The following is a 23,932-nucleotide window of genomic DNA, read 5'->3' on the forward strand; positions in this document are numbered from 1 at the left end:
CGAACCGAATCAAACCGTTTCACTTGCAAATCCAACCATTCTTGAATCGTTTCGCACCACATGTATTGAAAACTGCATCAATTTGTCTTTTGTGAAGAGATGCAAACAATACTTTCTGTGTGTGTGTGTATATTTTTATAGTATTTTATATATATATATATATATATATATATATATATATATATATATATATATATATATATATATATATATATATATATATATATATATATATATATATATATATATATACATACACACACTTTATTAAATTATGGCGGAAGTGACGCAGAAGCACACAGTGCGGCACAGTGGTGAGTCGCATCTCATTGATAGTCCCGATAAATGCACAATATACTTTGATTTGATTCTTTTATACTGCTACGGTGCGCTCAAATAGTTCCATTAATCCTTATGAGCCCACATTGCTTTCTGTATTGTTGTTAAAGTGACGTTTTGTCGGCTGAAACGTTTTCCGTGTTATATTGATTTGCTAATGCTCGTGTCTTGCGCAGATGACCATCACAGACTGAATGCAATTTCGCCATTGCGCCCACCACACCGTGTTACAGGTAATGTGCATCTCTTTTCAGTTTAACTGTATCTTGTTTTTAATGTCGTGTTTTTCATTTATTTGAATGTACTTGCGCGATCCCGCCGTTCAACGCTGCCGCCATTTGAGATAATATTACGTAGTCACGTTCTGCTACGTGTGGTACGTTCAGGGACACTCTGTAAATGAGAGTGAATGTGTTCTTTTTCTCTTTTACTGCTAGTAATTGTAGAATTGTACTCCCAGGAAGGTTGTCGTTTGTAATAGAATGTTCTGGTTAATACACTACACGATCACACTGTCATAATAAGGACTTTATTTAATATTGTTTTATAAGATCAGATATTTCTTTCTATCTTAAGTCAGAGCTATGAGGCGTGCACAATTTTGACCATCACAGACTGAATGCACCTTCACCATTGCTCCCACCACACTGAGTTGCACTGCTGCAATAAAGAAAACATCCCAAATCTACCTGAGTGTTGAAGTGACAGCGACGTGGGGCTGCAAATTGCCACACTCAGAAGTGGCCTGTTATGCACATATATCATTTTCATTCCATTTAATTATTCTATATATAATTGCTTGAATATAGTTAGATTAGCCAGTGGAGGTTGTGAACGTCTCCTCAGAGTCTCGGCAAGTCTCTGACAACAGCAGCAAATAGAAACATTGTGCCGCTTAATTAACTGATGTTGTCTTCTCTCCAAAACGTTGAATGCTGTGACGAGCTATTACGCGATTAGCATGCTTCATTACAAACCACGTCAGTAGAGCACAAAGCATTTGTTTGTTATACCCCCCCAAAAAACGTTTTCCGATGAGCTTCGGCTCAATTTGTGGCCGTTGTAGAGATTCTAGTGCGGGGGTCACCCATGTCGCTCACATGGGTAGCCCGCCGGCCTACATGCACGCACGCACGTGTGTCTGTATGTATATATGTATGTATGTTTGTATGTATTGTTCATTCCTATTGTAAATGACAACAAGAAATGTGGAAATTGCATCATGCCCTCTTGAAGTGAGCCGTATCGAATAGGAATCCCTTCGAATCAAACAGAATCGAATCCTTCCACATGAAATTATACCGTCATCGAACCGCATCGTCTTTTATCGGAGAGATGCACACCCCTAATAATCAGTAAACTTGAGACACTGTGTTGCTTCGTTAAATACTTTTCCTTCTCCCCAGAAAAATGTTGCGAGGGGCTATTACGCGATTAGCATGCTTTATTACGATCCGCCCCAGTGGAGCGCAAAGCATTTGTTTGTTGTGTACAAAAAAAAAACTTTCTGATAATCTTTTGCTCAATTTGCAGCCTTTCTGCTAGCTTTAGTGCATCACGTCGCCACTTTAAACGGCGCACCACACCCCCCTCCTCTTTCCTCCTGAGTGGAGGGAGAAATGCGGGTGCAAAAGTGCCTCATTACGGCGGCTTTCAAAATGAAACGGGCCCTATGCATTATTCATTTAGGTGCCCAAATCCCCCCGGCGAGCCAGCCAGGAGGGGCCGCGCGGGTAAGCGGTGGTTGTGAATGCGCGCGGGGGCCCTGCAGGCCTCACATAAAATGAGTGTATACGACGCTTCCTCGCTAATAACATGTCAGCACGCTCCACAACAATTAGTTATTCTGCTCATGAAATGGAGTGCATTAAGGTCCGGTTAGCACACTTGGCTAACATGCTAGTACGCCAACTGGCCTTGGAGCGGATCTACGCATAGTATAAAGTATTAAACATTCATGTTAGTTTTTTTTTTTTTTGTCGTTGTTTTTTTTTTTAAACACGTGCCAAGGAGGTTTTCATCAGCGTAAATGTATTCATTTTTTTTGTCAGTTGGAGGGCTATTTTTTTCTTTTTTTTATCTCATTAAAAAGACACATGCAAATTATTTATATTGCTGTATGTATATATGTGAATATGAAATATGTAAAAGTTGACTTTTTTTTTCCCTTGCCATTGCTTCCTGAAAAGCACCAGAGAAAATGTCAGTCTAAAACCGGTCATGTTCTGGTGCCATTGCGGGTCGAGTAATATCTAAGGGTAAAAATCAATAAAATGTTGGCAAAAAAAAGCTTACTTCAATGTGCACTGATTTATTTATTTATTTTTAAAAAAGGAGGCCAAGGATACCACAATGTAACCATAACACCCCACCAAAAATAAATGTGACAAATGTACTGAAGGTCATGAGTGATGTTGGCGATCATGAGAGCACCAAAGTGCAGTAATTCTTCAAGTGCGAAATGAGGGCTCCCTCTAGTGGTCAATCACTGAACTAAATGTACATTGTTACTTTGGCTTCAGCTGGTTTTAAGTACAGTTCGATTGTACTTCATGTTTAAATGCAATACTTTTATTCTTTAAGAAGTCTTCATTTACAAGTATTTTTGTCATTTTAATTTTTCAGCGTTTTTAATTGAATCTTTTTCAAATGACAGTCCTGTTTTTCCTTTCCCCATATTAAAGCCGTGTCAGTATTCTACCTCAACGCCGCTTGCCGAAACATTTGCTTGAAAACATCGATCTCTCCTTTGACATTTTCTGGGAGGGCAACGGTGGAGCGTTCCGCCGCGCATGGATGCACGCGTCGCTCAAAGCGCATGGCTGAACTTCTAACGCGTGCGGACGGGAGTCAGCTGCGCGTCGTCGCTCGATTGGCCGGACGTCAAAGCAAAGTATCGGCCTTGTCCGTCCGCCTTTGCAAAGTCCTCGTGGGCCCCTTCGCGGCACTTCACATAACGGCCTCGTCCTCTGCTCGCCATTTCACGGCCTCTCATCCTAATTGGACAGCAAACTCAATCGTGTCAGTCAGGCCAGCACACCTCCAATTTCTTACTCAAGTTGCACGAACAAAAACAAGCCTCCAAAAAGGCATAGGAAGTCAGCCGTTTTACTTTGAAGTGGCAATTTTAGGTTCCTTTGGGCGTTTGACGCATGAAATTTGGTAGCCATGTGTATCATGAGTAGTTCCACAAAAAGGTCTCAGGAAGTCATGGCTTAAAAGATTCGGGAAGTCTGCCCTTTTGGTTGTAAGCAGCAATTTCAGGACCTTTTTCGTAAAAAAATCTCAACTTTTCTTTTTCTGCTTGCTGCCAATTTGGAAGCATGAATACTTGACAGTTGGCTGACACAAAATTGCAAAACATATGAGCTTCCGTCATTGTGTGTGGACGGGGCAAGGCAACACCTCTTGGTTTTGTTTTCTTTTGTCTTTTTCAAAACTCAGCCCCTCAACCCATTTTCACTTAGCTATATGAAATTTGCTTGGCGTGTCTGTAGACCTAGAAAAAAGTCTCAAGAATCTATGCCCAAGGAGACTCCGAAAATCAACAATTTTGGATTGAAGCCCCCCCAATTGTGGTTCTTTATTGCCCTAAAAAAATGCCCAGGGAATTTCAGGCCCCGAAGCCAGTTTGACTGAGCAAAATGAAATTTGTCAGACATGTCGTAGACCCACAAAAAAGTCTCAAGTGTCCATGCCCGACAAGGCACGCGCTAGCTTGACGTAGAATTTGGTGGGTGCGTCCATCATGAGTAGACCCGTCAAAAAGCCATGCCTGAAAACGCACAGGCGGTCTGCCGTTTGAGTTCGGCGCAGCCGTTTGGCCCGAATGCGGCGGCCAAGTTTGACCGCAAAACGGGAAAGTCGACTTGCAGAAATGAAACCGCTGAGACCCGAAGAAACTGGAGCCAAACCGGATCTGCGAATGAGAACGTGCGATTGGCGGCGTGACCGAGAAGAAACGAGTGCAAAATTGCACCGGGAGCCTCAGCGGCGACAAAAGAGCGCGAGCCGTTACCTCGGTCGGCCCATTGTGCCGCCGTCTTGCCGGCGTGGGAAAGCTGTCATGTCGAGTGAACGTGGGAGGCGGAAATAATGAGCAGGTAGCGCGCGCCAGGGTCCTTGTAAATCACGGCGCAAAGTGGCCATGGGCCAAATACGTTTGCCATTTGTCAGCCAGGGCAAAAGCATGGCAGGGCGCGAAAGCCTCCGGGGTACCGGCGGGCGGCACGCGGCACGCCTCCGCCGGGCCTTGTCGTTTGCTTTCAAGTGTGTCCAAACATCGCACGTGTCATTTCCCCCCTTGCCGTTGGAGCATTTTGCCGATGCCCAGCTTGTACTAGGAAGACAATTGGGCGCACGCGTAGAACAAGTGTCTGACGAGTAACGTTATTGCCTTCCACCGCGGGTTGCCATTTCTGCGCATCGGCAAGTCAACTTTGGCGTACTAGTAGCACAAGTGCATGTTACTAGTGAGGCGCAACTGTGCACTAGTTGACGCTATTAGTACTATTGTGAAGCACTAGATGTTAGCTAGTCGAATTTCCTCATCTCACTTACAGCACTAGTAGCATGTGGTTGTCCACTAGGGCACAGTTTGGCCTTACTGGTGTGTGGTTGTCCAACTAGTATTCCAAAGTTGTCCTATTAGTGAGGACAAAGAGCATACTAATACAGGGACCTTGAGATGGATATCAAATAAATGTGGCCGCCGTTTGAGCAAGGCTCTTTGATGCACAAGAGTGGGAGTGGTTTCAGACGAGGCTTAGGGTTTCAAAGTAGGGTTCCAAGCCAGAGTTTCATACAAGGATTTAAGTATTAAGTAAGGGGTAGAGTGTCAAATGGCAAACTTAGCTCTTCAAAGTAAGGTTTCGATACAGGGTGGGCGTTTAATAGTCAGGTTTAGGGTTTCAAACTTGAGTTTCAGGCAACTGCTGGGGTTCGAGGGTAGGATTTCAAGCAAGAATTTGGCCTTCAGGTTGGTGTTTCAAGTCAGGGTTATAGTTTCAAAGTAGGGTTTGCAGCCAGGGTTAGGGCTTCGAGGTGGGGTTACATAATAGGATTTTAAGGGGTTAGGGTTTCAAGCTAGGGTGACAATTTAAGAGTAGGGTTTAGATTTCAAGCCCTAGTTTTGCTTTTAAAGTTGGGTTTCAAGCCATGGTTAGGTTTTCAAGCAAAGGTTTGGGCTTCAGGTTGATGTTTCAAACCAGGATTAAGCTTTCAAACCAGGCTTTCGGGCCAGGCCTACATTTTGAAATTAGGGCTTCAAGCTAATGTTTGGGCTTTCAAGTAAGGTTTCAAGTCAGAGTTAGAATTGAAGTGCAAGGTTTTGAACCGGGGTTAGGATCTCAAATGAGCATTTTTAAGACATGGTTATGCTTTGAAATAACGTTACTTTCAAGCCAGGGTTACAGTTTCAGAGTAAGGTTTCAAGCAAGAGTTAAGAATTCAAATTTCACGGCAGGTTTGCACTTTCCAACTTGAATCAGTCAGACTTGGGGTTGCGTTGATGTCGATTTTGCGTCACTCTAACGTAAGACTTTCTAACGCAGAGCGCGTATGAAATGTTAATGGTTGCTTTGCCGCGAAGGGTCAAGCCGGCCAAGCGCGCGGCCCAGTAAACGCAGGCGTGCAGCCGTCACGCGTGGCGAGGCCGTCCCCTCATCTGGGCTCCGTTTATTCCGTTGTATCGTTTATTCGTTTCAGCGCCTTACTCCACTCGGGAGCTGCGTTGCGTCACACTCGGCAGGTAAAGCCGAAGGAGCCTCCCGCTGGGGCCAAGCTGCATGAGGTAACGTCACACCCACCCAAAAAGAAATCACATAAATCCCCCCCAATCCAACAGTTGCCCAATCTCCCTTTCCGACTCAATCGCATTGATTTCTTCTCATCTGTATTTGACATTTCGTCTCTTCTGACACAACGACGTCGACGTCCACTTGAGCTTGTTTGTGAGATTGCGGCCATTTTGCTTTGAAATAACCGATTTACCATAAATCAGCCAGTTTCAAGAAATTTGCTAGGCGTGTCTATCATGAGGAGGGCCACAAAAAAGTCTTAAGAAGCCATGACTGAGAAGACACAGCAAGTCTGCGAGTCTGGCTCAAAGTGCCCATTTTGGCTTGGTAGTAGCCTAGAGATAAAAATCAAATCAAATCAGCCCTCAGATCTTAGCAAGGTGAAATTTGGTCGGCATGAGTAGAGCCACAAAAAAGTCTTAAGAGGCCAATGCTCAAAAGACTCAGGAAGTCGGCCATTTCGGTTCAAAGGGCCCATGTTTGGTTGCTAGCCTCTAAAAATTTTACACAAAAATTCAGCCCTAAAATACCGAGCAACATTAAATTCGGTATGCAAATCTATGAGTAGAGCCACAAAATTTCTCAAGATCCCCCCCCAAAAAGGTTGCCCTAGCAAAGAGAAATTGGCTAAATGTGTCTGTCGTGAGATAGACCCGCAAAAACGTCTGAAGAAGCCATGCCTAAAAGATGTCTACCATCTTGGTTTAAATTGCCAATTTTGGCTTGTTAGTACCCTTTAGAATTATACTGGATTCTGAAAATGAATGAATGGATGGATACAAATATTCATCCACCAAAGCCAGTTTCGCTTAGCAACATGAAATTCAGTCGACAAGTACTGGTAAAAAAAAAAAAAAAACTCTAGAAACCATGCCTGAAAAGACTCAGGCAATCAGCCATTTTGGTTCAAAGGCCCCTTGTTTGGTTGGTTGCACCCTCTAGAATTTGACACAAAAATGGAGCTAACCTAATGCAATGTGAAATTTGGTGTACATATCCATGATGAGTGGACCCACAAAAAAGTCTCAAGGACCCATGCATGCCTGAAAAGCCACAGGAAGTCAGTCATTTTTGCCTGTATAACTGCCATTTTGGCTCAGTATTGACCTTGAGATTAAACAAAATTAAAAAAAAAAATGTTGGTTGATTTGTCTATCATGAATGGAGCCACAAAAGAGTCCCAAGAATGCCTGTCTGAAAAGGGTCAGGAAGTCTTCCGTGTTGGCTTGTAGCAGCCATTTCAGGCTCACATTGGACATTTGCAGGGCTCCTTTAAAGACAAACTACTACTCGACATTTTGTCTGATTGCCACCAAATTTGGCCCAAATACACTAGACAGGCGGCCATGGCCAAACGATAGTTTGAATTTCTGTCATTGCGCGTGGGCAAAGCATGGCGGTAAATTTTGATGAGTCGCCACAAAATACCAAACTCAATGTCACACAAAGATATCATTTCCCACCTAGCAGCTAATTGCTAATCAAAAGTTAGCCTTCACAATACAAGCACTTGCTTGTCCCCCATTGGAACAAAAATAGTGCTCACAAAAGCGTTTTTACAAAAAAAAATTTTAAGCAGAAAGCAGTGACTCTGTTAAAGAAGACGCTTTATGCAAACACTTGAACACGCGCGACAGGAAGCGTTTGATGTTGATCCACCTGTTCTCCTTTTAAGCTGCCAGGCGCACACAATCAAACATTTTCTTCCCCACTGCTTATTTTCCGCTGATGAATGATTGAATGGCCGAGGGAACAATACGGCGTTCGGGCTGCTCGAGCGCCGTCGTTATTCATAATCTGCCAGCGGAGGTTTATTATGTCGTTGATCTAAACGAAGACGTTTTGCAAACAAGACCGGGCTTTAAACATTTATCACCTCGGAAATCGAGCGCCGCAAGGTAGCGGCGTCATCGCTAAAAGGAGGTCAACATTCACAAAGTAACAAACGCAAAGCAGAGTTTCAAGGTTGGCTTTCAAGCCAGGGCTAGGGTTTCAAACAAGGGTTATGGACTCAAATGAGAGATTCAAACACAGGGTTTCAAACAAGAGTTTCAGTAAGTCAGTTTAAAATTAGTGCTCCAAGTCAGGGTTTAGGTTTCAAATGAGGGTTTCAAGCCAAGCTCAAGTTTCAAAGTAGGGTTCCCAGTCTTGGTCAGGGTTTAAAATGAGGGTTTCATTTTGGCAATTTTTCTCACTGAACTCATTTACATCGAACGATATCACATGTTAGCGTGCTAACGCAGCTGCTTGAGGCAGATGGCAGCACCGTCCGGAGTCTGTGTTCCCCCCTGGCAGTTTTGTATGCTGCCCACTAGTGGCCTGGCATGCACACTGCAGCATGTGGATAAGCGCCGCGGATTGACAGAGTCACATGTTGGAGGCATCCAGCGACAGACATTTTGTCACACAACATGGACGCCCAATTGGGTGCAGAAAAACGGACAGACAGACGGACAGACAGGTGTGAAGAGACACGACAGGAGGAGAGCAGGAAGAACAGCAGCTTAGTCTCTTTAAGGTGTGTGCGTGCGTGCGCGCTGAAGACTTTTAAGGTGAAGATGAGCTTGATGGGTTGGGCTTAAATGTGCAGTCATGGAGAATAAAAATAAACTATTTGCATAATTTCTAAAGGAGTTCTCTAGGACAGGTTGTGGTTTCAAGTTAAGCTTTCAAGACGGGCGTTAGGCTTTCAAAGTACAAGTTGGCTTTCAAATTAGGGTGTCAAGCCGGGGTTAGGCTTTCAAAGTACAAGTTGGGTTTCGCACCTGTTTTATGGTTTCAAACTACAAATTGGGTTTTAAATTAGGGTTTTAGAATAGGATTGGGGTTTCAAAATAAGTCTTCGACTCGGCCGAGGGTTATTATTTCAAAGTTAGGTCTTAAGCCTTAGTTGGTGTTTCAAAGTAGGGTTGCAAGCCGTGGTTATAGTTTCAAAGTAGATTTTCAAATCAGTGTTTGAACATTGGGTTTCAAAGTAGGGTTCCAAGACTAGATTGTGCTTTCAAAAAGATGTCAATGATTGAGTGGGCTCGGCTTAAGTGTACAATCAGGGCGACTAATAAAAACAACTTTGTATAATGTCAAAAGATTTCTCAGCCCTTTCCACGCGCGTGAACATCATGTGTGTGCGCGTGTGGACGTGCGTGTGCGCGCGCACGTCTGATCAAAGCGGAGCCGTACGGAGGAGGACAGCGGCAGACAGAAGACGCAAAGGTGGCCGCGCTCCAGTCGTCACATCAGCAGGCCTCCTCCTGACGCTCGGCACGCCGCCAAATTGACGACAAGATGCGGCGGAGGCGGAGGCGGAGGCGCCTTTACACACACGAGGCACCAGAAAACAGACGGCAGGGAGTAGTTTTTCCTTTACAGAATGTGCCGGTTTGGGATTGTATTAAAACAAACTAAATTTAAAAAAACAACAACATAAAATTGAAAGTTTGTCTTTTACCCTGAACTGGCAGCTCGAGTTATTGCCAATTTCAATTAGACTCCATTTCCTTGATAGACAATGGGGTTTCAAAACCCAGTTAGGGTTTTAAAGTAGAATTTGAAGTCATGTTTGGGTTCACGGTGGGGTTTCAAGCCTGGGCTTTAGTTTGGAACACGTTAGGGTTTTCAAATGAGGGTTTTGAACGAGTATTTGGACCAGCCGCAGTTAGGGTTTTGAGCCTTATGTGCGTGTTCTTAATCCGTACGAATGACTAATTTGGCAGCGAACCTTTTCACTCAACGTCCAATGGTCGTCAGGGACGATTTGGACACGGCAGGTTCTGCGCTCCCCGCCGAGGGTGTTACCGGAGTTGAGGATTTGACGCTAATCCCGCCAGCGAGGGCGACAGAGCGATCCCAAGGTGTGCCTCGGAAGAGCCGAACCCCACTGACAATGGCGTCAAAAAAGCTTAGCTTTGAGGTTTCAGGTTAGCGTCATTAGCGGCTATGATGTTGCAAATCTCCCACAGGAGAGGCAAAAGCTGTTGCTCAAATGTGTATCACGGTGCCACGATTAGGCCAGCAACGCCATGTGGCGTGAGATATCTTAGTTTATGCCGTACACATCATGGGGACATCAACATGGACTACTAGTTTAGCCTTGCAAATCCCATTGCTATTCTACACCAGGGATTCTTAAACTCTGCTGTGTTTCCTTGTGTTCTTTTTCTTTTCTAACCCTTTTCAAGTCTCACTGCTGTGTATCAAGTTGTGCTTGGCACGTTTTAGCCCATCTTAGTTGGTCTTATGATTGTCTTGGTTTCTTCTCTAATTTAGCCAAGACTACTGTATCCTAACCTTATCTTTTGCCTAGCCTTTGCCTAGATCTGAGCTCTTATGTTTGCCTGCGCTAGCCATCTTATTTGCATTTCACAAAGTTGCATCTTAGCCTGCCTTTGCTTAGTTTTAGCCTATTTTGGCCTAGCTGTTTGTACCTTACCAATCGAGTTAAGCTTTTAACTTCATTAACCATCAGTACTCTATCCTTAACCTTTAACCAGGGCTAACAAGCTATTACGTTAGCCTATCCTAACCTAGGGCCATGCTATCTTAGTTTATCTTAGCTTTTATCATCTAGCTTTTAATTTAGCCTGCATTCTCATTATTCATCTTACATCTTTAGTCTTTAATCTTGCTGGTAAAATGTTGTCAGCCGCTCCTCAAATTGGGTAACCTCGTTTGAACTCACTCATCATACCAGGGTGCTCACTATCAGCTCCTCAGCAGAGCCTTTTTTTTTTTTTCCCTTCTACATTTTTTTTTCCGCTATAAAATTGGTGGAGGCAGATTGTGCTAGTGTGAAAGCGGCAGCCGCGATGGAGCTTTTGTAGCCTAACGAACGGGTGTGAAATTAGCATGAATGGCACGGTGGTGGTGGTGGTGGTGGTGCCATGTGTGCTTCATCCCGCTCCCCGTCCTCCATCCCGCACCCTTATTACCTTTCACGCCTCCCTGGCTTTTATGTAGGCGATAAATAAAGAAGTTGCTCTGCCCCCACGTGTTACTCTGCTTTAGGGCCCGCTGGAGCAACGCTAACATTACGCTCGCCTAAATGCTACTTCATCTTCACCACTTCTGTGGCTCACAGATTAGCCTTGTTTATCTTAATTGAACTTGGTTGAGCCGCTCCGTGAGTTGTCACTTTTTGTATTTTCCTGCCTACTTTAGCCTACCTTAGTCTATCTGCTCTGAGATGTAGCGTATGTTTGTGTGTTTTAGTGCGTGTTTTGCACTGCTTATTCGGGATCATTTTGGTGCCTAGGTTCTTAGCTTGCCCAGTATTGCTATGTTTGGTTTAGCCGATCTGAGATTTACTTGTTAGAATATTGTAGCCTAGCAGAAGTCCATCATTTGAGCAGAGCTGTTTACTTTAGTTTGGCCTGCTTTTTCTTACCTTAGTTTATATTAACCTAGCTCATTTTTGATGATCTTACGGAAGCCTAGCCTAGTTTGTTTTAGCTCAATAAAATCGAGTTAATTTATTTTCTTTTACTTTAGCCTTGTTTACATATCTTTGCTATCCGTATTATCTTACTTGAGCCTATATGTTAGCCTATCTTCGCTAATTTTAGCTCAGTATGTTTTAGTAAAGCTTTTCTCATATGTCTTATCATAGCTAAGCCTACTTTCTTACCTGAACCTACCTTTTAACCTTTATCCTGTCTAATCATCTTATTTTAGCCAATCTTAGCCTAGTTTTAGTTTGATAAAGTCTGTCTTAGATTTGTTGATTTTTACCCATTTACTTTCTTTTCCAAAATCTTTATAATTTAGCTTAGGCCACTTTTGTTTTTGTTTAGCTCGCCCGAGTTCAAGAGTATTTCATTTTATTAGCCCGGCTAAGTTTAGTTTGCCTAAATTATTTTATGACAAAGCAAGTCAATAAGAACAGCCACATGATAATTCAAATTAGCTATGTAACCAACTCATGCGTTTGTGTTAGGTCGCAGCTGGATGCCGTTTTTCCTCATTTTGTGTCCACACGTGCGCTCATTTATTCGACACGTGGGGACTTGTAATGTTTTAAAAGATGTGGTTTTACCTCCACTTTTGCTTTTAAAAAAAAATGTAATCTGTGAGTCATTATGAGTAATTTATTGAGTCGGCTGTCACAGCAGCGAGCACCTGCCGCCTACATGCCAAAATCCAGTGAAATTTGGCAGGGCCGCTGTCAGCGCGTCGGGAATATGCAAATCATTAGCGCCTCCTTGTCTTTCCTCGGCGGGGACGCGTGGCGACGTGGGCGGCTAATTATTTTTTTTCCCCGGCCTCTTCGGAATCACTGATTGCGCGTCTTTCGAGGCGTCTTTCGCGGCAAAGAGAAAAAAATAAAAGGTGGCGCGGGCTCGTCACTTTCTAATTAAATGTTTCTTTAAGCTCATGCTGCCATGAAAGAACTCATTATTTCCCCTTTGGCCGCCGCCGACCTCCCCCAAGGCCTGTTTTATCCCAATAATAGAACCATTCGGTTCCGGTCAAGATAATGTTCCTCGACAAGCGGGCGGAAAATTAAGTTTGCCGTCAAACGTCGGCCTGACAGCAGGTCGTTTGTCACTGCCGCTTCTGCCGCGACCATTGTTTTTTGTCGATTTGTTTTGTTTGAAATTTGACGATTGTGATCAACAGATTTTGAGCGCCACCAACACTGAACTCAACTGCCTTTTGATTGATCAGGTGGCTGTAAAGGGAATGTACCAGAACTCTACATTTCCATGTTACTTTTTACCAGCCTGTTGCTGTGCCGAGCATGATGGTTGTAGGTTGGTGAAGCGCCACGTGGCTCATTGCCCAAGGTTATTCTTGTACTCCCAGTCACAAGTAATTGTGCAAAATTGTATGTGCTCATGTTTAGGGGCCACGCTGGTGAGACTAACTTGCATACCGCATTGCGTTCTCGACACGACTTCTTCTCTCCCTTTGTTAAAAAGATGTCGGTAAGTTCTAGATTCTAGAACATTCTCTATTCGGGATCCAGTGCTGTGGAATATCTTACTCGTGGAAATGAGTGTGGCTACGTTTGTAGAAATGTTTTCATCTCAACTTTAGGCTTATTTCTCCACGCTCAAATTTGGTTAAACCCGCCTCTTATCTTCTGGATTTTGGCCTGTTTTACCGCCGCTTCTCCTCTTTGGCTATGAGGGACGGTTGGCTGTTGCTGTGACGACGACTGCGTCATTGTACAGCATCATTTCATGTGATGAATGTTGCCCACTTGGCGTCAATCCATTCTCAACGTTTCTTCCTTATTTCCCCCCCAAATTGGGTTTTCTCAGAGTTTTTCCTAGCCCGCATTGGGGTTGCAGACCAGGGGAAGTCGTTGATCTTGGTGAACTGTGGGCCTGTGAAGCCCTTTGACTCTCTTTTGTGAGTAGAAGCCAGAAAGGCGACTCTTGGTGTTTCCCTGGGTTGCCAGTATTGATCAGTAAGCGAAACGCCGACGCGTTCCAAAAAAAACAAACAGGGCGGCATATTGCGACTTTGGCAGGCTGATGGCGGCGTGTTGTTTGGCGGAGCCATTACGCCCACAGAGTGACGAGACGAGTGGCGGCAAAGTGGCAGCCGGTTAACCGCACACGGAATCTCTCTGGTGAATAAACACCACTCAAAAGTGTGAAAAACAGCCAATGAATAGAGCAATTTTGTGCCTTTTAAATCGGTTATATGGATGTATTAACGCGTTGGCACAAGCTTGTGTTTAAAGACTGTGGCCATATATGGTCGTGCGGACACCTTCCACCTTCAACTTTCAAAGCACAGCGCGAGGCCTGAATAATGAATGACTGGTGGTTTCATCTCAGTGCCCAAAGTCGTGACTTCTCACCGACGACTTTCCATCACTTTTAATGATGTTGTCATAAGTTTGAAGTGCCCAAATTAGTAGTCATTGTCTGTCATAGGCCTCTAAAAGTACATGTATTCACACACTGCTGGGCCAATGGCGAGTATAGTTTTTGTTACTATGACAACCGGCCTGGGTCTAGGGCGTTGCGACAAGGCGAGCGACTTCTACGCTGCGGAAGCGGCGCCTCAATGACCACCCATAAAGATAAAGTATTTTCACTGGCGGATGCAACTCTTCATTCGCTTCAATTAATGGGCAGATCAGTGCATGTGGCACAGGCAGCGGAACCACGGAACGTAACCCTTCCCCGCAGACCCCCATCGACATTGACAAATGCTCTGAGCAATGTGCAATTTATCAGCGCCTAGCGCTACTGGTCATCTGTGTAGTAAAATTCAATGCAGCTCGGCTTACCTTTTGGTTTTGACATGATATCATTTCACACAGTGTAGTCTTGCCTTCACTTCAAAATGGAAGAGCTTTGCCCAGCCTACAGTGGCTGACAAACTCCAGTGTGGGAGTGGTTACATGTAAAGTTGCAGAAGCGGACCCCCTAGTGGGGGAAGGCCAAAGGCTTTTCATTGGTGGAGGCAGTACTTCACCTCTTACATTTGTCAATTAGTGCGCAGATTCATGTACAGTAAATTCAGCAGACAGACAGATGCCAATTTCACCGAGCAATGTGCGGCTTAACAGAAGCTAAACTGTGAATCAAACTAATCTCAATGCAGCTTTGCTTGAAGGTGTCTCTGGATCTTTGCCCAGCCTAGCTGCTAAGTCATGGGTGGAGGAAACCGGAGTGGAGGTAGTCATTATGCACATTTGACATAATATGTCCCGTTTAAAAGCTTTCATCGAGGCTGCCCCATCTTTTAGGGCAACTTTTGAGAAAAGCCAAAGAAAAAGCAAAACGCAGTTAATGATGATGCTTTTAGATTGCTGAACAAGCAGTCGTGCACGAAGCAATGACATTAGGCATTTCCCTGTTAGCAAACCAGGTCAGAAAAGAGTTTTTATTGGCCACACCTGCTGCTCACCTGAAGCGTTAGCGGCTAATTGGCTAACGACACAAGGAAATCCCCCTTTAATTAGCCGCACCGGATGGCGTGACGCCACCGCGCCGGGTGGACGCTGACGCCAGATTTCCCGCGACGGCTATTCATTTGCTACTCGCCAGCTTATAAAAACGGAAATGTTCCTCCAGAGAAATTCCCCATCGTTTACCTTCCCGCGGCTGCTAATTAGATTAACGACACCTCGCATCCCGAGGAGCCCTGCGGCCGTGGGGGGGCTAGCGGTTAGCTTAGCGACCGCCGCGTATCGACCACGGCTGGCGTTGTTAGCTGAAGGCGACTTAATGCAACGCTTCCCCAGGGACGCTTTGAAAGCCAGTCAATATTTACGGGAATTGCTGCCGTGGGCTCTTCTCTAATTTGGCGTCCGCGTTGAGCCGTGAATGCCCTGGGGGAGGTATCGCGTGTGCGCGTGTGTGTGTTGGCACTTGATGGTGCGCATTGACGTGACCTTTGTCACGGTGATGTCGTAATTATCAGGCTTCGGCCGCCTGGATTAGAAATCAGAGCAAGACCGAGAGGCAGTTCTCCTGAGTATTTAGTCGATTTTTTAGCGTTGTGATACAATCCTGCCTTTTTTTTGTAGAGCTTGTAGCATGTTTCGCATAGCATCTACGTTTTGTTTTTGGAGTGTCCTTTTTCTCACACGCACTTGGCAATGATGCAACAAACACTTTCTACAACATTTTTGCCAGCTACAGTAATTACTATCATCACTAATTAATCACTTCATGTGACTTTATTTTTAACTCAAAAAATCAAGACAATTGAAGTGTTGTATTTAAATATTATATATTTATTTTTATAGCTCTATGAATCCTGTAAGGGAAAATCAATAACTTGGTGTCATTTGTGTCGTTTTATTTTTGACATTTTTTTTTTTACCTTGTTTTTTATTTTGATAGCTAGACCTGCTTTAGTAATGCTGTAAGCTAAATTAAAGAGATCGTTTTTATTTTTCCCCTTTATTTCTTTTCACCAGATTTTTTTCAGTTTATTATATTTTGATGGATATCCGTAGGACTTATCTTAAATCATGTTATTACATTTCATATTGGTGCGTTTCATTTTGATAGGAGGACCAAATGATGAAATGTGATAATTGTATTGAGTTATATTTAATTACTCAATTTAATTGTAAGGAATTTTATTTTAACACAGCGTGAAGCCGTGCGTGCTTGTAGCGTATTTCACCACGAAGCCTAACCGCGTTGACGGCAGCAAAAGAGTTCCAGTTAGATTTGAAACTTTTGCTTCAAACTACGGAAAACTTTTTTCTCATCATTTTAAAATGGCTTACCTTAACTAGAAGGCCGAATTGCATTTTGGCCTATGGTAGAAAGCTGGTTGCTCATTTGTGCCTTTTGGTGCTGTAAATGATACAGTAAATCCTTGTTGTGGCAAAAGCTGCATGCTTAACTACTGATGCACATTAGTTGCCATGACGGCTACTTCTTCAACTTCTTCTTCTCTCATTACCGCTCAAAGAAAGTAGAAGAAGAAATGGGGAAAAAGGAGAGTGGGGATTACGGTGGAATCCGAGTTCTACTGTCTTGGTCTCGGTTTTTGTCAAATAAATGATTAATCCTCTGAAGGAAATGAAGATCTTATTACATTTGATGACATGTTTACATAGAAATGTTCTGCCTCTCCTTTGTGTGAATTGACTTGAGTGCGTGCGTGCTGTCCTTCTGTGTGGTGCATTTGGCTTGGCACGACAGTGTCATCTACCTGATGAAAGTGTAAGCTTATGTAAGCCGGCCCTCATTAGCAGCGTGCAGGTAGGCAAACACATTTGCTCTCAGCATTGAAGTGAAAGTAGAAACACGGGCAGCTGGAATGTGAATCCACTTTTCAACGCTCTGTGTGTGCTCTTGCATGTCGCTAACAACGGAGCCTTCCTCCTGCGAGCGTTAGTAAGCGAACAGCAGGGTCCTCCGTGTGGCGAGCTGATGTCAAAGTTGTTATTTCGGGACGGCTCCACGGAGGGCTGTTGGTGTTCACATGCGGGTCCGAAGAGAGAGCTCGTCCGGAGCGGGAGGACAAAAGTGCAAAATTTCAAACCCTAGCCCTTCCAGAAGGAGATAAGCGCCAGACCTTTGGACATTGGTTTCACCTGAGCTAATTGGCTAATGCTAACATAAGCATGAATTCTTTTTTTTCGAAATCACTTATGGATCTAAAATTCTTTCTTGTGTTTATATTGAGATAAAGCCTTCCTTTTGATCCACAATGATAGATCCTGAATACCTTCTTATAGAAGCTTTCCAGATTTCCGCTTTGTCGACACTTGGAGATCTGGAATTCCTCCATAGAGACACTTGTAGACCCAGAATCCATTCTTTTAATCACATGTAGATTCAGAATTCCTTCTTATAATCACTTCTACGTCTAGAATTCCTTCTGGTAGGCACTAAGAGATCTGCAATTCCTTCATATAGTCACTTGCAGACCCAGAATTCCTTCTTGTAATCACTTACACACCAAGAATTCCTTCTGGTAGGCACTTGGATATCTGGAATTCCTTCGTATAGAAACTTATAGTCACAAGAGTCCCTTCTTGTAGACACCTGGGGGATCAAGAATTGTTTCTTTGAGTCTTTTATAGATCCAGAATTCCGTCTTTGTCACTCCTTGATCAAGAATTCTATGTTGCAGACTCTTAGAGGTCACGTATACATTGAGAATTCATCTCTGGAGACACTGAGAGATCTGGAATTCCTTCATATAGTCACTTGCAGACCCAGAATTCCTTCTTGTAATCACTTACACACCAAGAATTCCTTCTGGTAGGCACTTGGATATCTGGAATTCCTTCGTATAGAAACTTATAGTCACAAGAGTCCCTTCTTGTAGACACCTGGGGGATCAAGAATTGTTTCTTTGAGTCTTTTATAGATCCAGAATTCCGTCTTTGTCACTCCTTGATCAAGAATTCTATGTTGCAGACTCTTAGAGGTCACGTATACATTGAGTATTCATCTCTGGAGACACTGAGAGATCTGGAATTCCTTCATATAGTCACTTGCAGACCCAGAATTCCTTCTTGTAATCACTTACACACCAAGAATTCCTTCTGGTAGGCACTTGGATATCTGGAATTCCTTCGTATAGAAACTTATAGTCACAAGAGTCCCTTCTTGTAGACACCTGGGGGATCAAGAATTGTTTCTTTGAGTCTTTTATAGATCCAGAATTCCGTCTTTGTCACTCCTTGATCAAGAATTCTATGTTGCAGACTCTTAGAGGTCACGTATACATTGAGAATTCATCTCTGGAGACACTGAGAGATCTGGAATTCCTTCATATAGTCACTTGCAGACCCAGAATTCCTTCTTGTAATCACTTACACACCAAGAATTCCTTCTGGTAGGCACTTGGATATCTGGAATTCCTTCGTATAGAAACTTATAGTCACAAGAGTCCCTTCTTGTAGACACCTGGGGGATCAAGAATTGTTTCTTTGAGTCTTTTATAGATCCAGAATTCCGTCTTTGTCACTCCTTGATCAAGAATTCTATGTTGCAGACTCTTAGAGGTCACGTATACATTGAGTATTCATCTCTGGAGACACTGAGAGATCTGGAATTCCTTCATATAGTCACTTGCAGACCCAGAATTCCTTCTTGTAATCACTTACACACCAAGAATTCCTTCTGGTAGGCACTTGGATATCTGGAATTCCTTCGTATAGAAACTTATAGTCACAAGAGTCCCTTCTTGTAGACACCTGGGGGATCAAGAATTGTTTCTTTGAGTCTTTTATAGATCCAGAATTCCGTCTTTGTCACTCCTTGATCAAGAATTCTATGTTGCAGACTCTTAGAGGTCACGTATACATTGAGAATTCATCTCTGGAGACACTGAGAGATCTGGAATTCCTTCATATAGTCACTTGCAGACCCAGAATTCCTTCTTGTAATCACTTACACACCAAGAATTCCTTCTGGTAGGCACTTGGATATCTGGAATTCCTTCGTATAGAAACTTATAGTCACAAGAGTCCCTTCTTGTAGACACCTGGGGGATCAAGAATTGTTTCTTTGAGTCTTTTATAGATCCAGAATTACGTCTTTGTCACTCCTTGATCAAGAATTCTATGTTGCAGACTCTTAGAGGTCACGTATACATTGAGAATTCATCTCTGCAGACACTGAGAGATCTGGAATTCCTTCTTTTATACATTCATAGAACAAACGTTATTTCTTCGATCCAGAAGTCATTCTTGTAGACCATTAAGAGATCCAGAATTCCTTCCTGTAGATGTTCAGAGATCTTTGTTAGTAGTTAACTTTTTTCAAAGTTGGAAAAAAAAATGTCCTGGAGGGTGACTGACCCAGGAAGGGATTATTGCCATTTCCCTGAGTTCCCGTGGGACAAATTGGAGATAAACTGGCATCCTGGAGTGGATTGTGTTGCGCCCCGCTGTATAATGCATTGCCTACTCTCTGCATGTTTAATGTTTGACTCGTGAAATGTGAAAAAAGTGCTGTCTGAAAGTGATGATTTCCACTGGGAACACATTGAGAGATCCCGCCAGTGAAAAAACACGCAAGGTTGATGTCTCACGCAGCCCGTTACAACATTTTAAAATAGGAAACAAATCAACTGGAGGCTCGTCGGAGGAAACTTTTTGGCAAGGCGATGACGAGCGACTCCCTCCTCCGACTTGTTTTCCATTAGCGGAGGAACACTCTGGAGACGCGAGGCGGGAGGAGGAGTGCTCGCACGCCCAGTTGGACAAGACGAGGAGAGTGGTGTAAAAAGAACCAGAAGAGAGGCAGCGAGAGCAATAAATACCTCTTGGCGCACACACAAGATTCCCTTGCGATTCCCCCCAAAAAGCAGCTTGCTTGTTGGCAAGTGGTGCGTGGCCATCGGCTGAAGTACGGATGGAGGAGGCGGAGGCGGAGGCGGAGGAGGATGAGGGCCTCTGGAGATGCTCACTCATTGCACCATGCTACTTGACTTGTCTGCATTGAAATATCTTGAATAGAGAGTCACGTGGAAAACGGAGAAACGTGCTGCGGGAACATTTGTCTGAAATGCTTGAAAAGTGTTGGAATAGTCAGAGATAATCAATGGTCATTTTATAAGGATAACCTTGGATTTTTTCATTACAGTAACATCATTAAATATTTGTTAAAAAACACGAATGGCCTCTCGACCCTGGGGAAAGACATTTTTGCTTTTTGAACGACGACAGCAATGTCGATATTAAACGCCATACACAGGAATTCGGTTCGACAAGATACAAGATTGTATTCGTACGAAAACATTAAGTTTAGCTTAATGAGTTGGATGAGTAAAAGGATCAAATATGTCTTGTGCCAAAACTGAGGCGGCTAAACCGTGGCTCAAGTCAAATGTGAATAAGTGGCTAACATTAGCATATGTACTTACGATAGGGCGGGTGTTCTCATCTTCGGCAATCGACACAATCACCCCAAAAATTCAAATCATTTTGATCATTTTCCTCAACAAGAACATTTTTTTTCAATTCATACTGTACCTGCTAGCTAGCTGCTAATCTGAACTAGGTTGCCAAATTGTGCTGTTTTCTTTCAGTTTTAAAGCCCAGGTTACATGTGGACACTCATTTACACTCACGTATAAATGTATTTGCATGGGTTTATAGGTTTGATATGAAAAATAACCTCAAATTCATAGTAAAGTTCATAGAGTCAAACGCTAATAGTCACACTTTGTAGACACGTTCGGACGATCTCATCCAAAAATCAATTGTTAGCTTCTACATTTCAACCAGAGATTTCCAAACGAGACACTATGTCACCATTTCATTAATGTATAAAGTACTTTTTTTTAATTAGATGAAAAAGATAGTGAACAGACAGAATTTATTCAAACAGTATTTAGAACAAATGTAGAACAACGTAAAATAACACAATGAATTACAAAAAAAAAAATGGCCCTTCAGGAATATTGACTAAGCCTTAAAATGTCAACATTATATTTTTTAAGTCCTGATCCTAGTAATGGTGTTAATATTATGAAGTTTATTAATATGCATGATCAAAAGATGACGTGATTGATTGCCGCTTCGGTCCAGTGGATGCACGGCTAGTTAGTATCGGCTAATCCTGACGTCATATGGACAGGCTGCGCAACCCCCGCTTGCATCTTTATGACCTTCCACATCATTACTTGGGTGGTAGTTGTTCAAATGATTCAACAAGATTGTTGTCTTTCCCCATTTTTGAGGCCATACCTTGCGCAACTTGTCTTGTCAAAATAGCTTCATCTTCGGAAGAAAATTCAAAGTCACGTCTGCCCATCAGCTGCGCGTTTAGCTGCGCGTTGGGCCATTATTGACTTTTCCCTCTTATTTTCTGTTTACTTCTTCGTCTTGAAAACCAAAGTAGAGCAGGAAAAGGTCGACTGGTTGGCTGCTGTCACGCTCGATTCCGTCGCGTCTGATCGAGTAAATATGCTCACAGCTGGCCACCGTAATATCACCATTCCCAATCATAGAATGCCCCGAGCCTCCATATATTGCCCTTTGGAAGGTAATTGACAGGATGGGGGAGTGTGCGGGGGCTGACGTATCCCTCTCCTTCTCCTAACCTGGTACCAAATGGCCCACGGACAGGTACCGGGCGATGGAGCGGTGTGTTGGGGCCATCCGGTCAAAAAGAATCCGAGTCAAAAATGGTTTGGAACCTGTATCGTTGAAATTCAAACAATGTCCAACGCTAGGTGCCGCTGTATAAAAAAAGATGACTATGGAGGCTGCAGTGCACGTCTTTGAAACTTTTCATTGTCAACGCCGGCGACTCGACTCCTCTTGGTGATCGATAGCGGCCCACGGGAGTGTTGGGGGGAGGGCGCGGTGGCGTATTATTTAATGGCTTTGCAAGCGACTCTGCGAGCTCCTCGGTGCCGCTCCTCCCTCGAGGTGTCAGAAGGGTCATTGCGGTAATGGAAAAGCTTTTTGTTTGGCTCGGCTTGGCCGCGTGCTCGACATGGCCGCCGTACAACAACAATGAGAGAAGAGAAGTGGCGGGGTCAGATCAATGCCTCGGGTCCCTGTTTGATACCTCAGCTTCATCATTAAACATCTCTGCCTCTGAAGTTAGCTTGCTTTACTTCCCTTTGAAACACTGTTAAATGTTCTAAGAGTCTAAAAACGAGTTAAAGCACCGGGCTCGACAGAGTGTTTGCCGCCAGAGTTAGGTGGTGGAGAGTTCAGCCTGCTCGTCAGCTTCTTGACTGGAGTCCTAATGAGGACGTTTACAACAATGCTAGAAAAAAAAAACCCAAAAAACTGCCGCGCCTCTATTCATCTGCAGCCAGCGACTCGGCTTCAAGGCCTCGCTGCACTTAAGAGACAGAATTCCTTCTCAGAGATGCTTCAAGATCCTCAATTTCTTAGTTACTCACAAATATGGAATTCTTTCTCAGAAGCACTCATAGATCCAGAATGTCTTTTGTTGTCACTTATCAATCCAGAATTCCTTCTTAGTGTCACTTATAGATCCAGGATTTCTATTGTAGACTCTGATAGAGGCGATCCAGAATTCCTTCTTGTGGATGCTCATAGAGCACGAATTATTTCTTGCAGACATTTACTGATTGAGAATGAATTCCCTCTCCCAGACACCTATTCTTTTATTCACGTATCGATTCAGAATTCTTTCTTCTAGACACTTCTCGATCCAGATTACTTCAGCGAGTACTCACGGATTCAGAATTCCTTCTTTTAGACATCCAGAGTTCCTTGTGCTTGACACTTACAGACTGAGAATTGCTTCTTCCAGACACTTATCGATCGAAATTCCTTCTTCCAGATACTTATCGATCGAATCTTATAGATTCGCTTATAGATCCAGATTTCCTTATTTGTCTCACTTTGTAGATCCCAAATTTCTCTTGTAGACTCTTATAAATCCAGAATTCTCTCTCGTCGATGCTCATGGAGTGAGAATTGCCCGTTTTTTCCATTCCAAACGTTTAATGATCCAGAATTCCTTCTTTCAGGCATCTATTGATCCAAAAATCTTTGTTGTGTTCACTTATCGATCCATAAGCCCTTCTTAGAGTACTCACAGATTCAAACTTCCTTCTTGTAGACACTTGGAAATTGAAAATTCCTTCTGGTTGCTTATAGTTCCAGAATTTTGTCTTAGTCACTCACAGAGCCAGAATTGCTTCCCGTTGACATATGGCGAGCCAAAATTCCTTCTTAGAGTCAAGGATGGATCCAGAAATCCTTTTCGTAGTCACAGATGGAGCCAGAATTGGATCTGGAAATCCTCTTAGTCACTGATAGCTCCATAATTCCCTGTAATAGATCCAGAACACATCCAAAATTCTTCCTCGTACTTACTCACAGATAAAGAATTCCTTCTCCCTATGGAATTTATAATTCATTCTAAAGTGGTGTCGTCATATAATGGGTCCAAATCCAAAAGATGCAACATTTGTGCTCTGTGTGGGTTGACACCAGTGTCAGGCGGTGATCCTCATGAGTACTGCTGAAAAAAAAAAAAAAAAAGAGGTTCTCTACTACGGCGGCTAGTGTGTGAAACATTGATAAATGCGGAATGTAAATATTGTAGTGATGCTCTGCTTCACATGATGAAAAAGTGGAGCAAGAACATCACACGCACACAAGCACACGAGTACCTTCAAGGGGGTCGTCATTAGCGCGGAATATGAAAACAGAGCCGCGTGCGGCATGCTGACGAGCGCAGCTTCAGCGCGCTAAGCGCGGAGACTCGATTAGCATGCGTTATGTGACATGGCCGCTGCCGCTGCTGCTGCTGCTGCTGCCGCTCCTGCCGTGATGAGAGGCGCCAGCGTGGCTGCGCTCCCAGCTAACCGCTAACTGCTCTTCCTTTAGCTGGTTGCCCCAGAGCGCTTGCTAACTA

The 23,932-nt window shown here is 43.6% G+C and overlaps 1 protein-coding gene across 1 annotated transcript in view; it reads left to right on the forward strand.

Moving 5' to 3' along the window:
• Positions 1 to 274: 274 nt before the first annotated feature.
• The window catches only part of gfra4a (GDNF family receptor alpha 4a), a 112,641-nt gene continuing 88,983 nt past the window's right edge, over positions 275 to 23,932 (forward strand). The window contains exons 1-2 of the mRNA XM_086050003.1: positions 275 to 314; positions 516 to 572. Coding sequence (XP_085906129.1) covers positions 275 to 314; positions 516 to 572 — 97 coding nt within the window. The remainder of the gene's footprint in view (positions 315 to 515; positions 573 to 23,932) is intronic.

This window comes from Filicampus tigris, chromosome 13 (genome assembly GCF_054856515.1).
Source record: "Filicampus tigris isolate MCC_2025a chromosome 13, RoL_Ftig_1.0, whole genome shotgun sequence".
NCBI classification, from domain to species: domain Eukaryota; kingdom Metazoa; phylum Chordata; class Actinopteri; order Syngnathiformes; family Syngnathidae; genus Filicampus; species Filicampus tigris.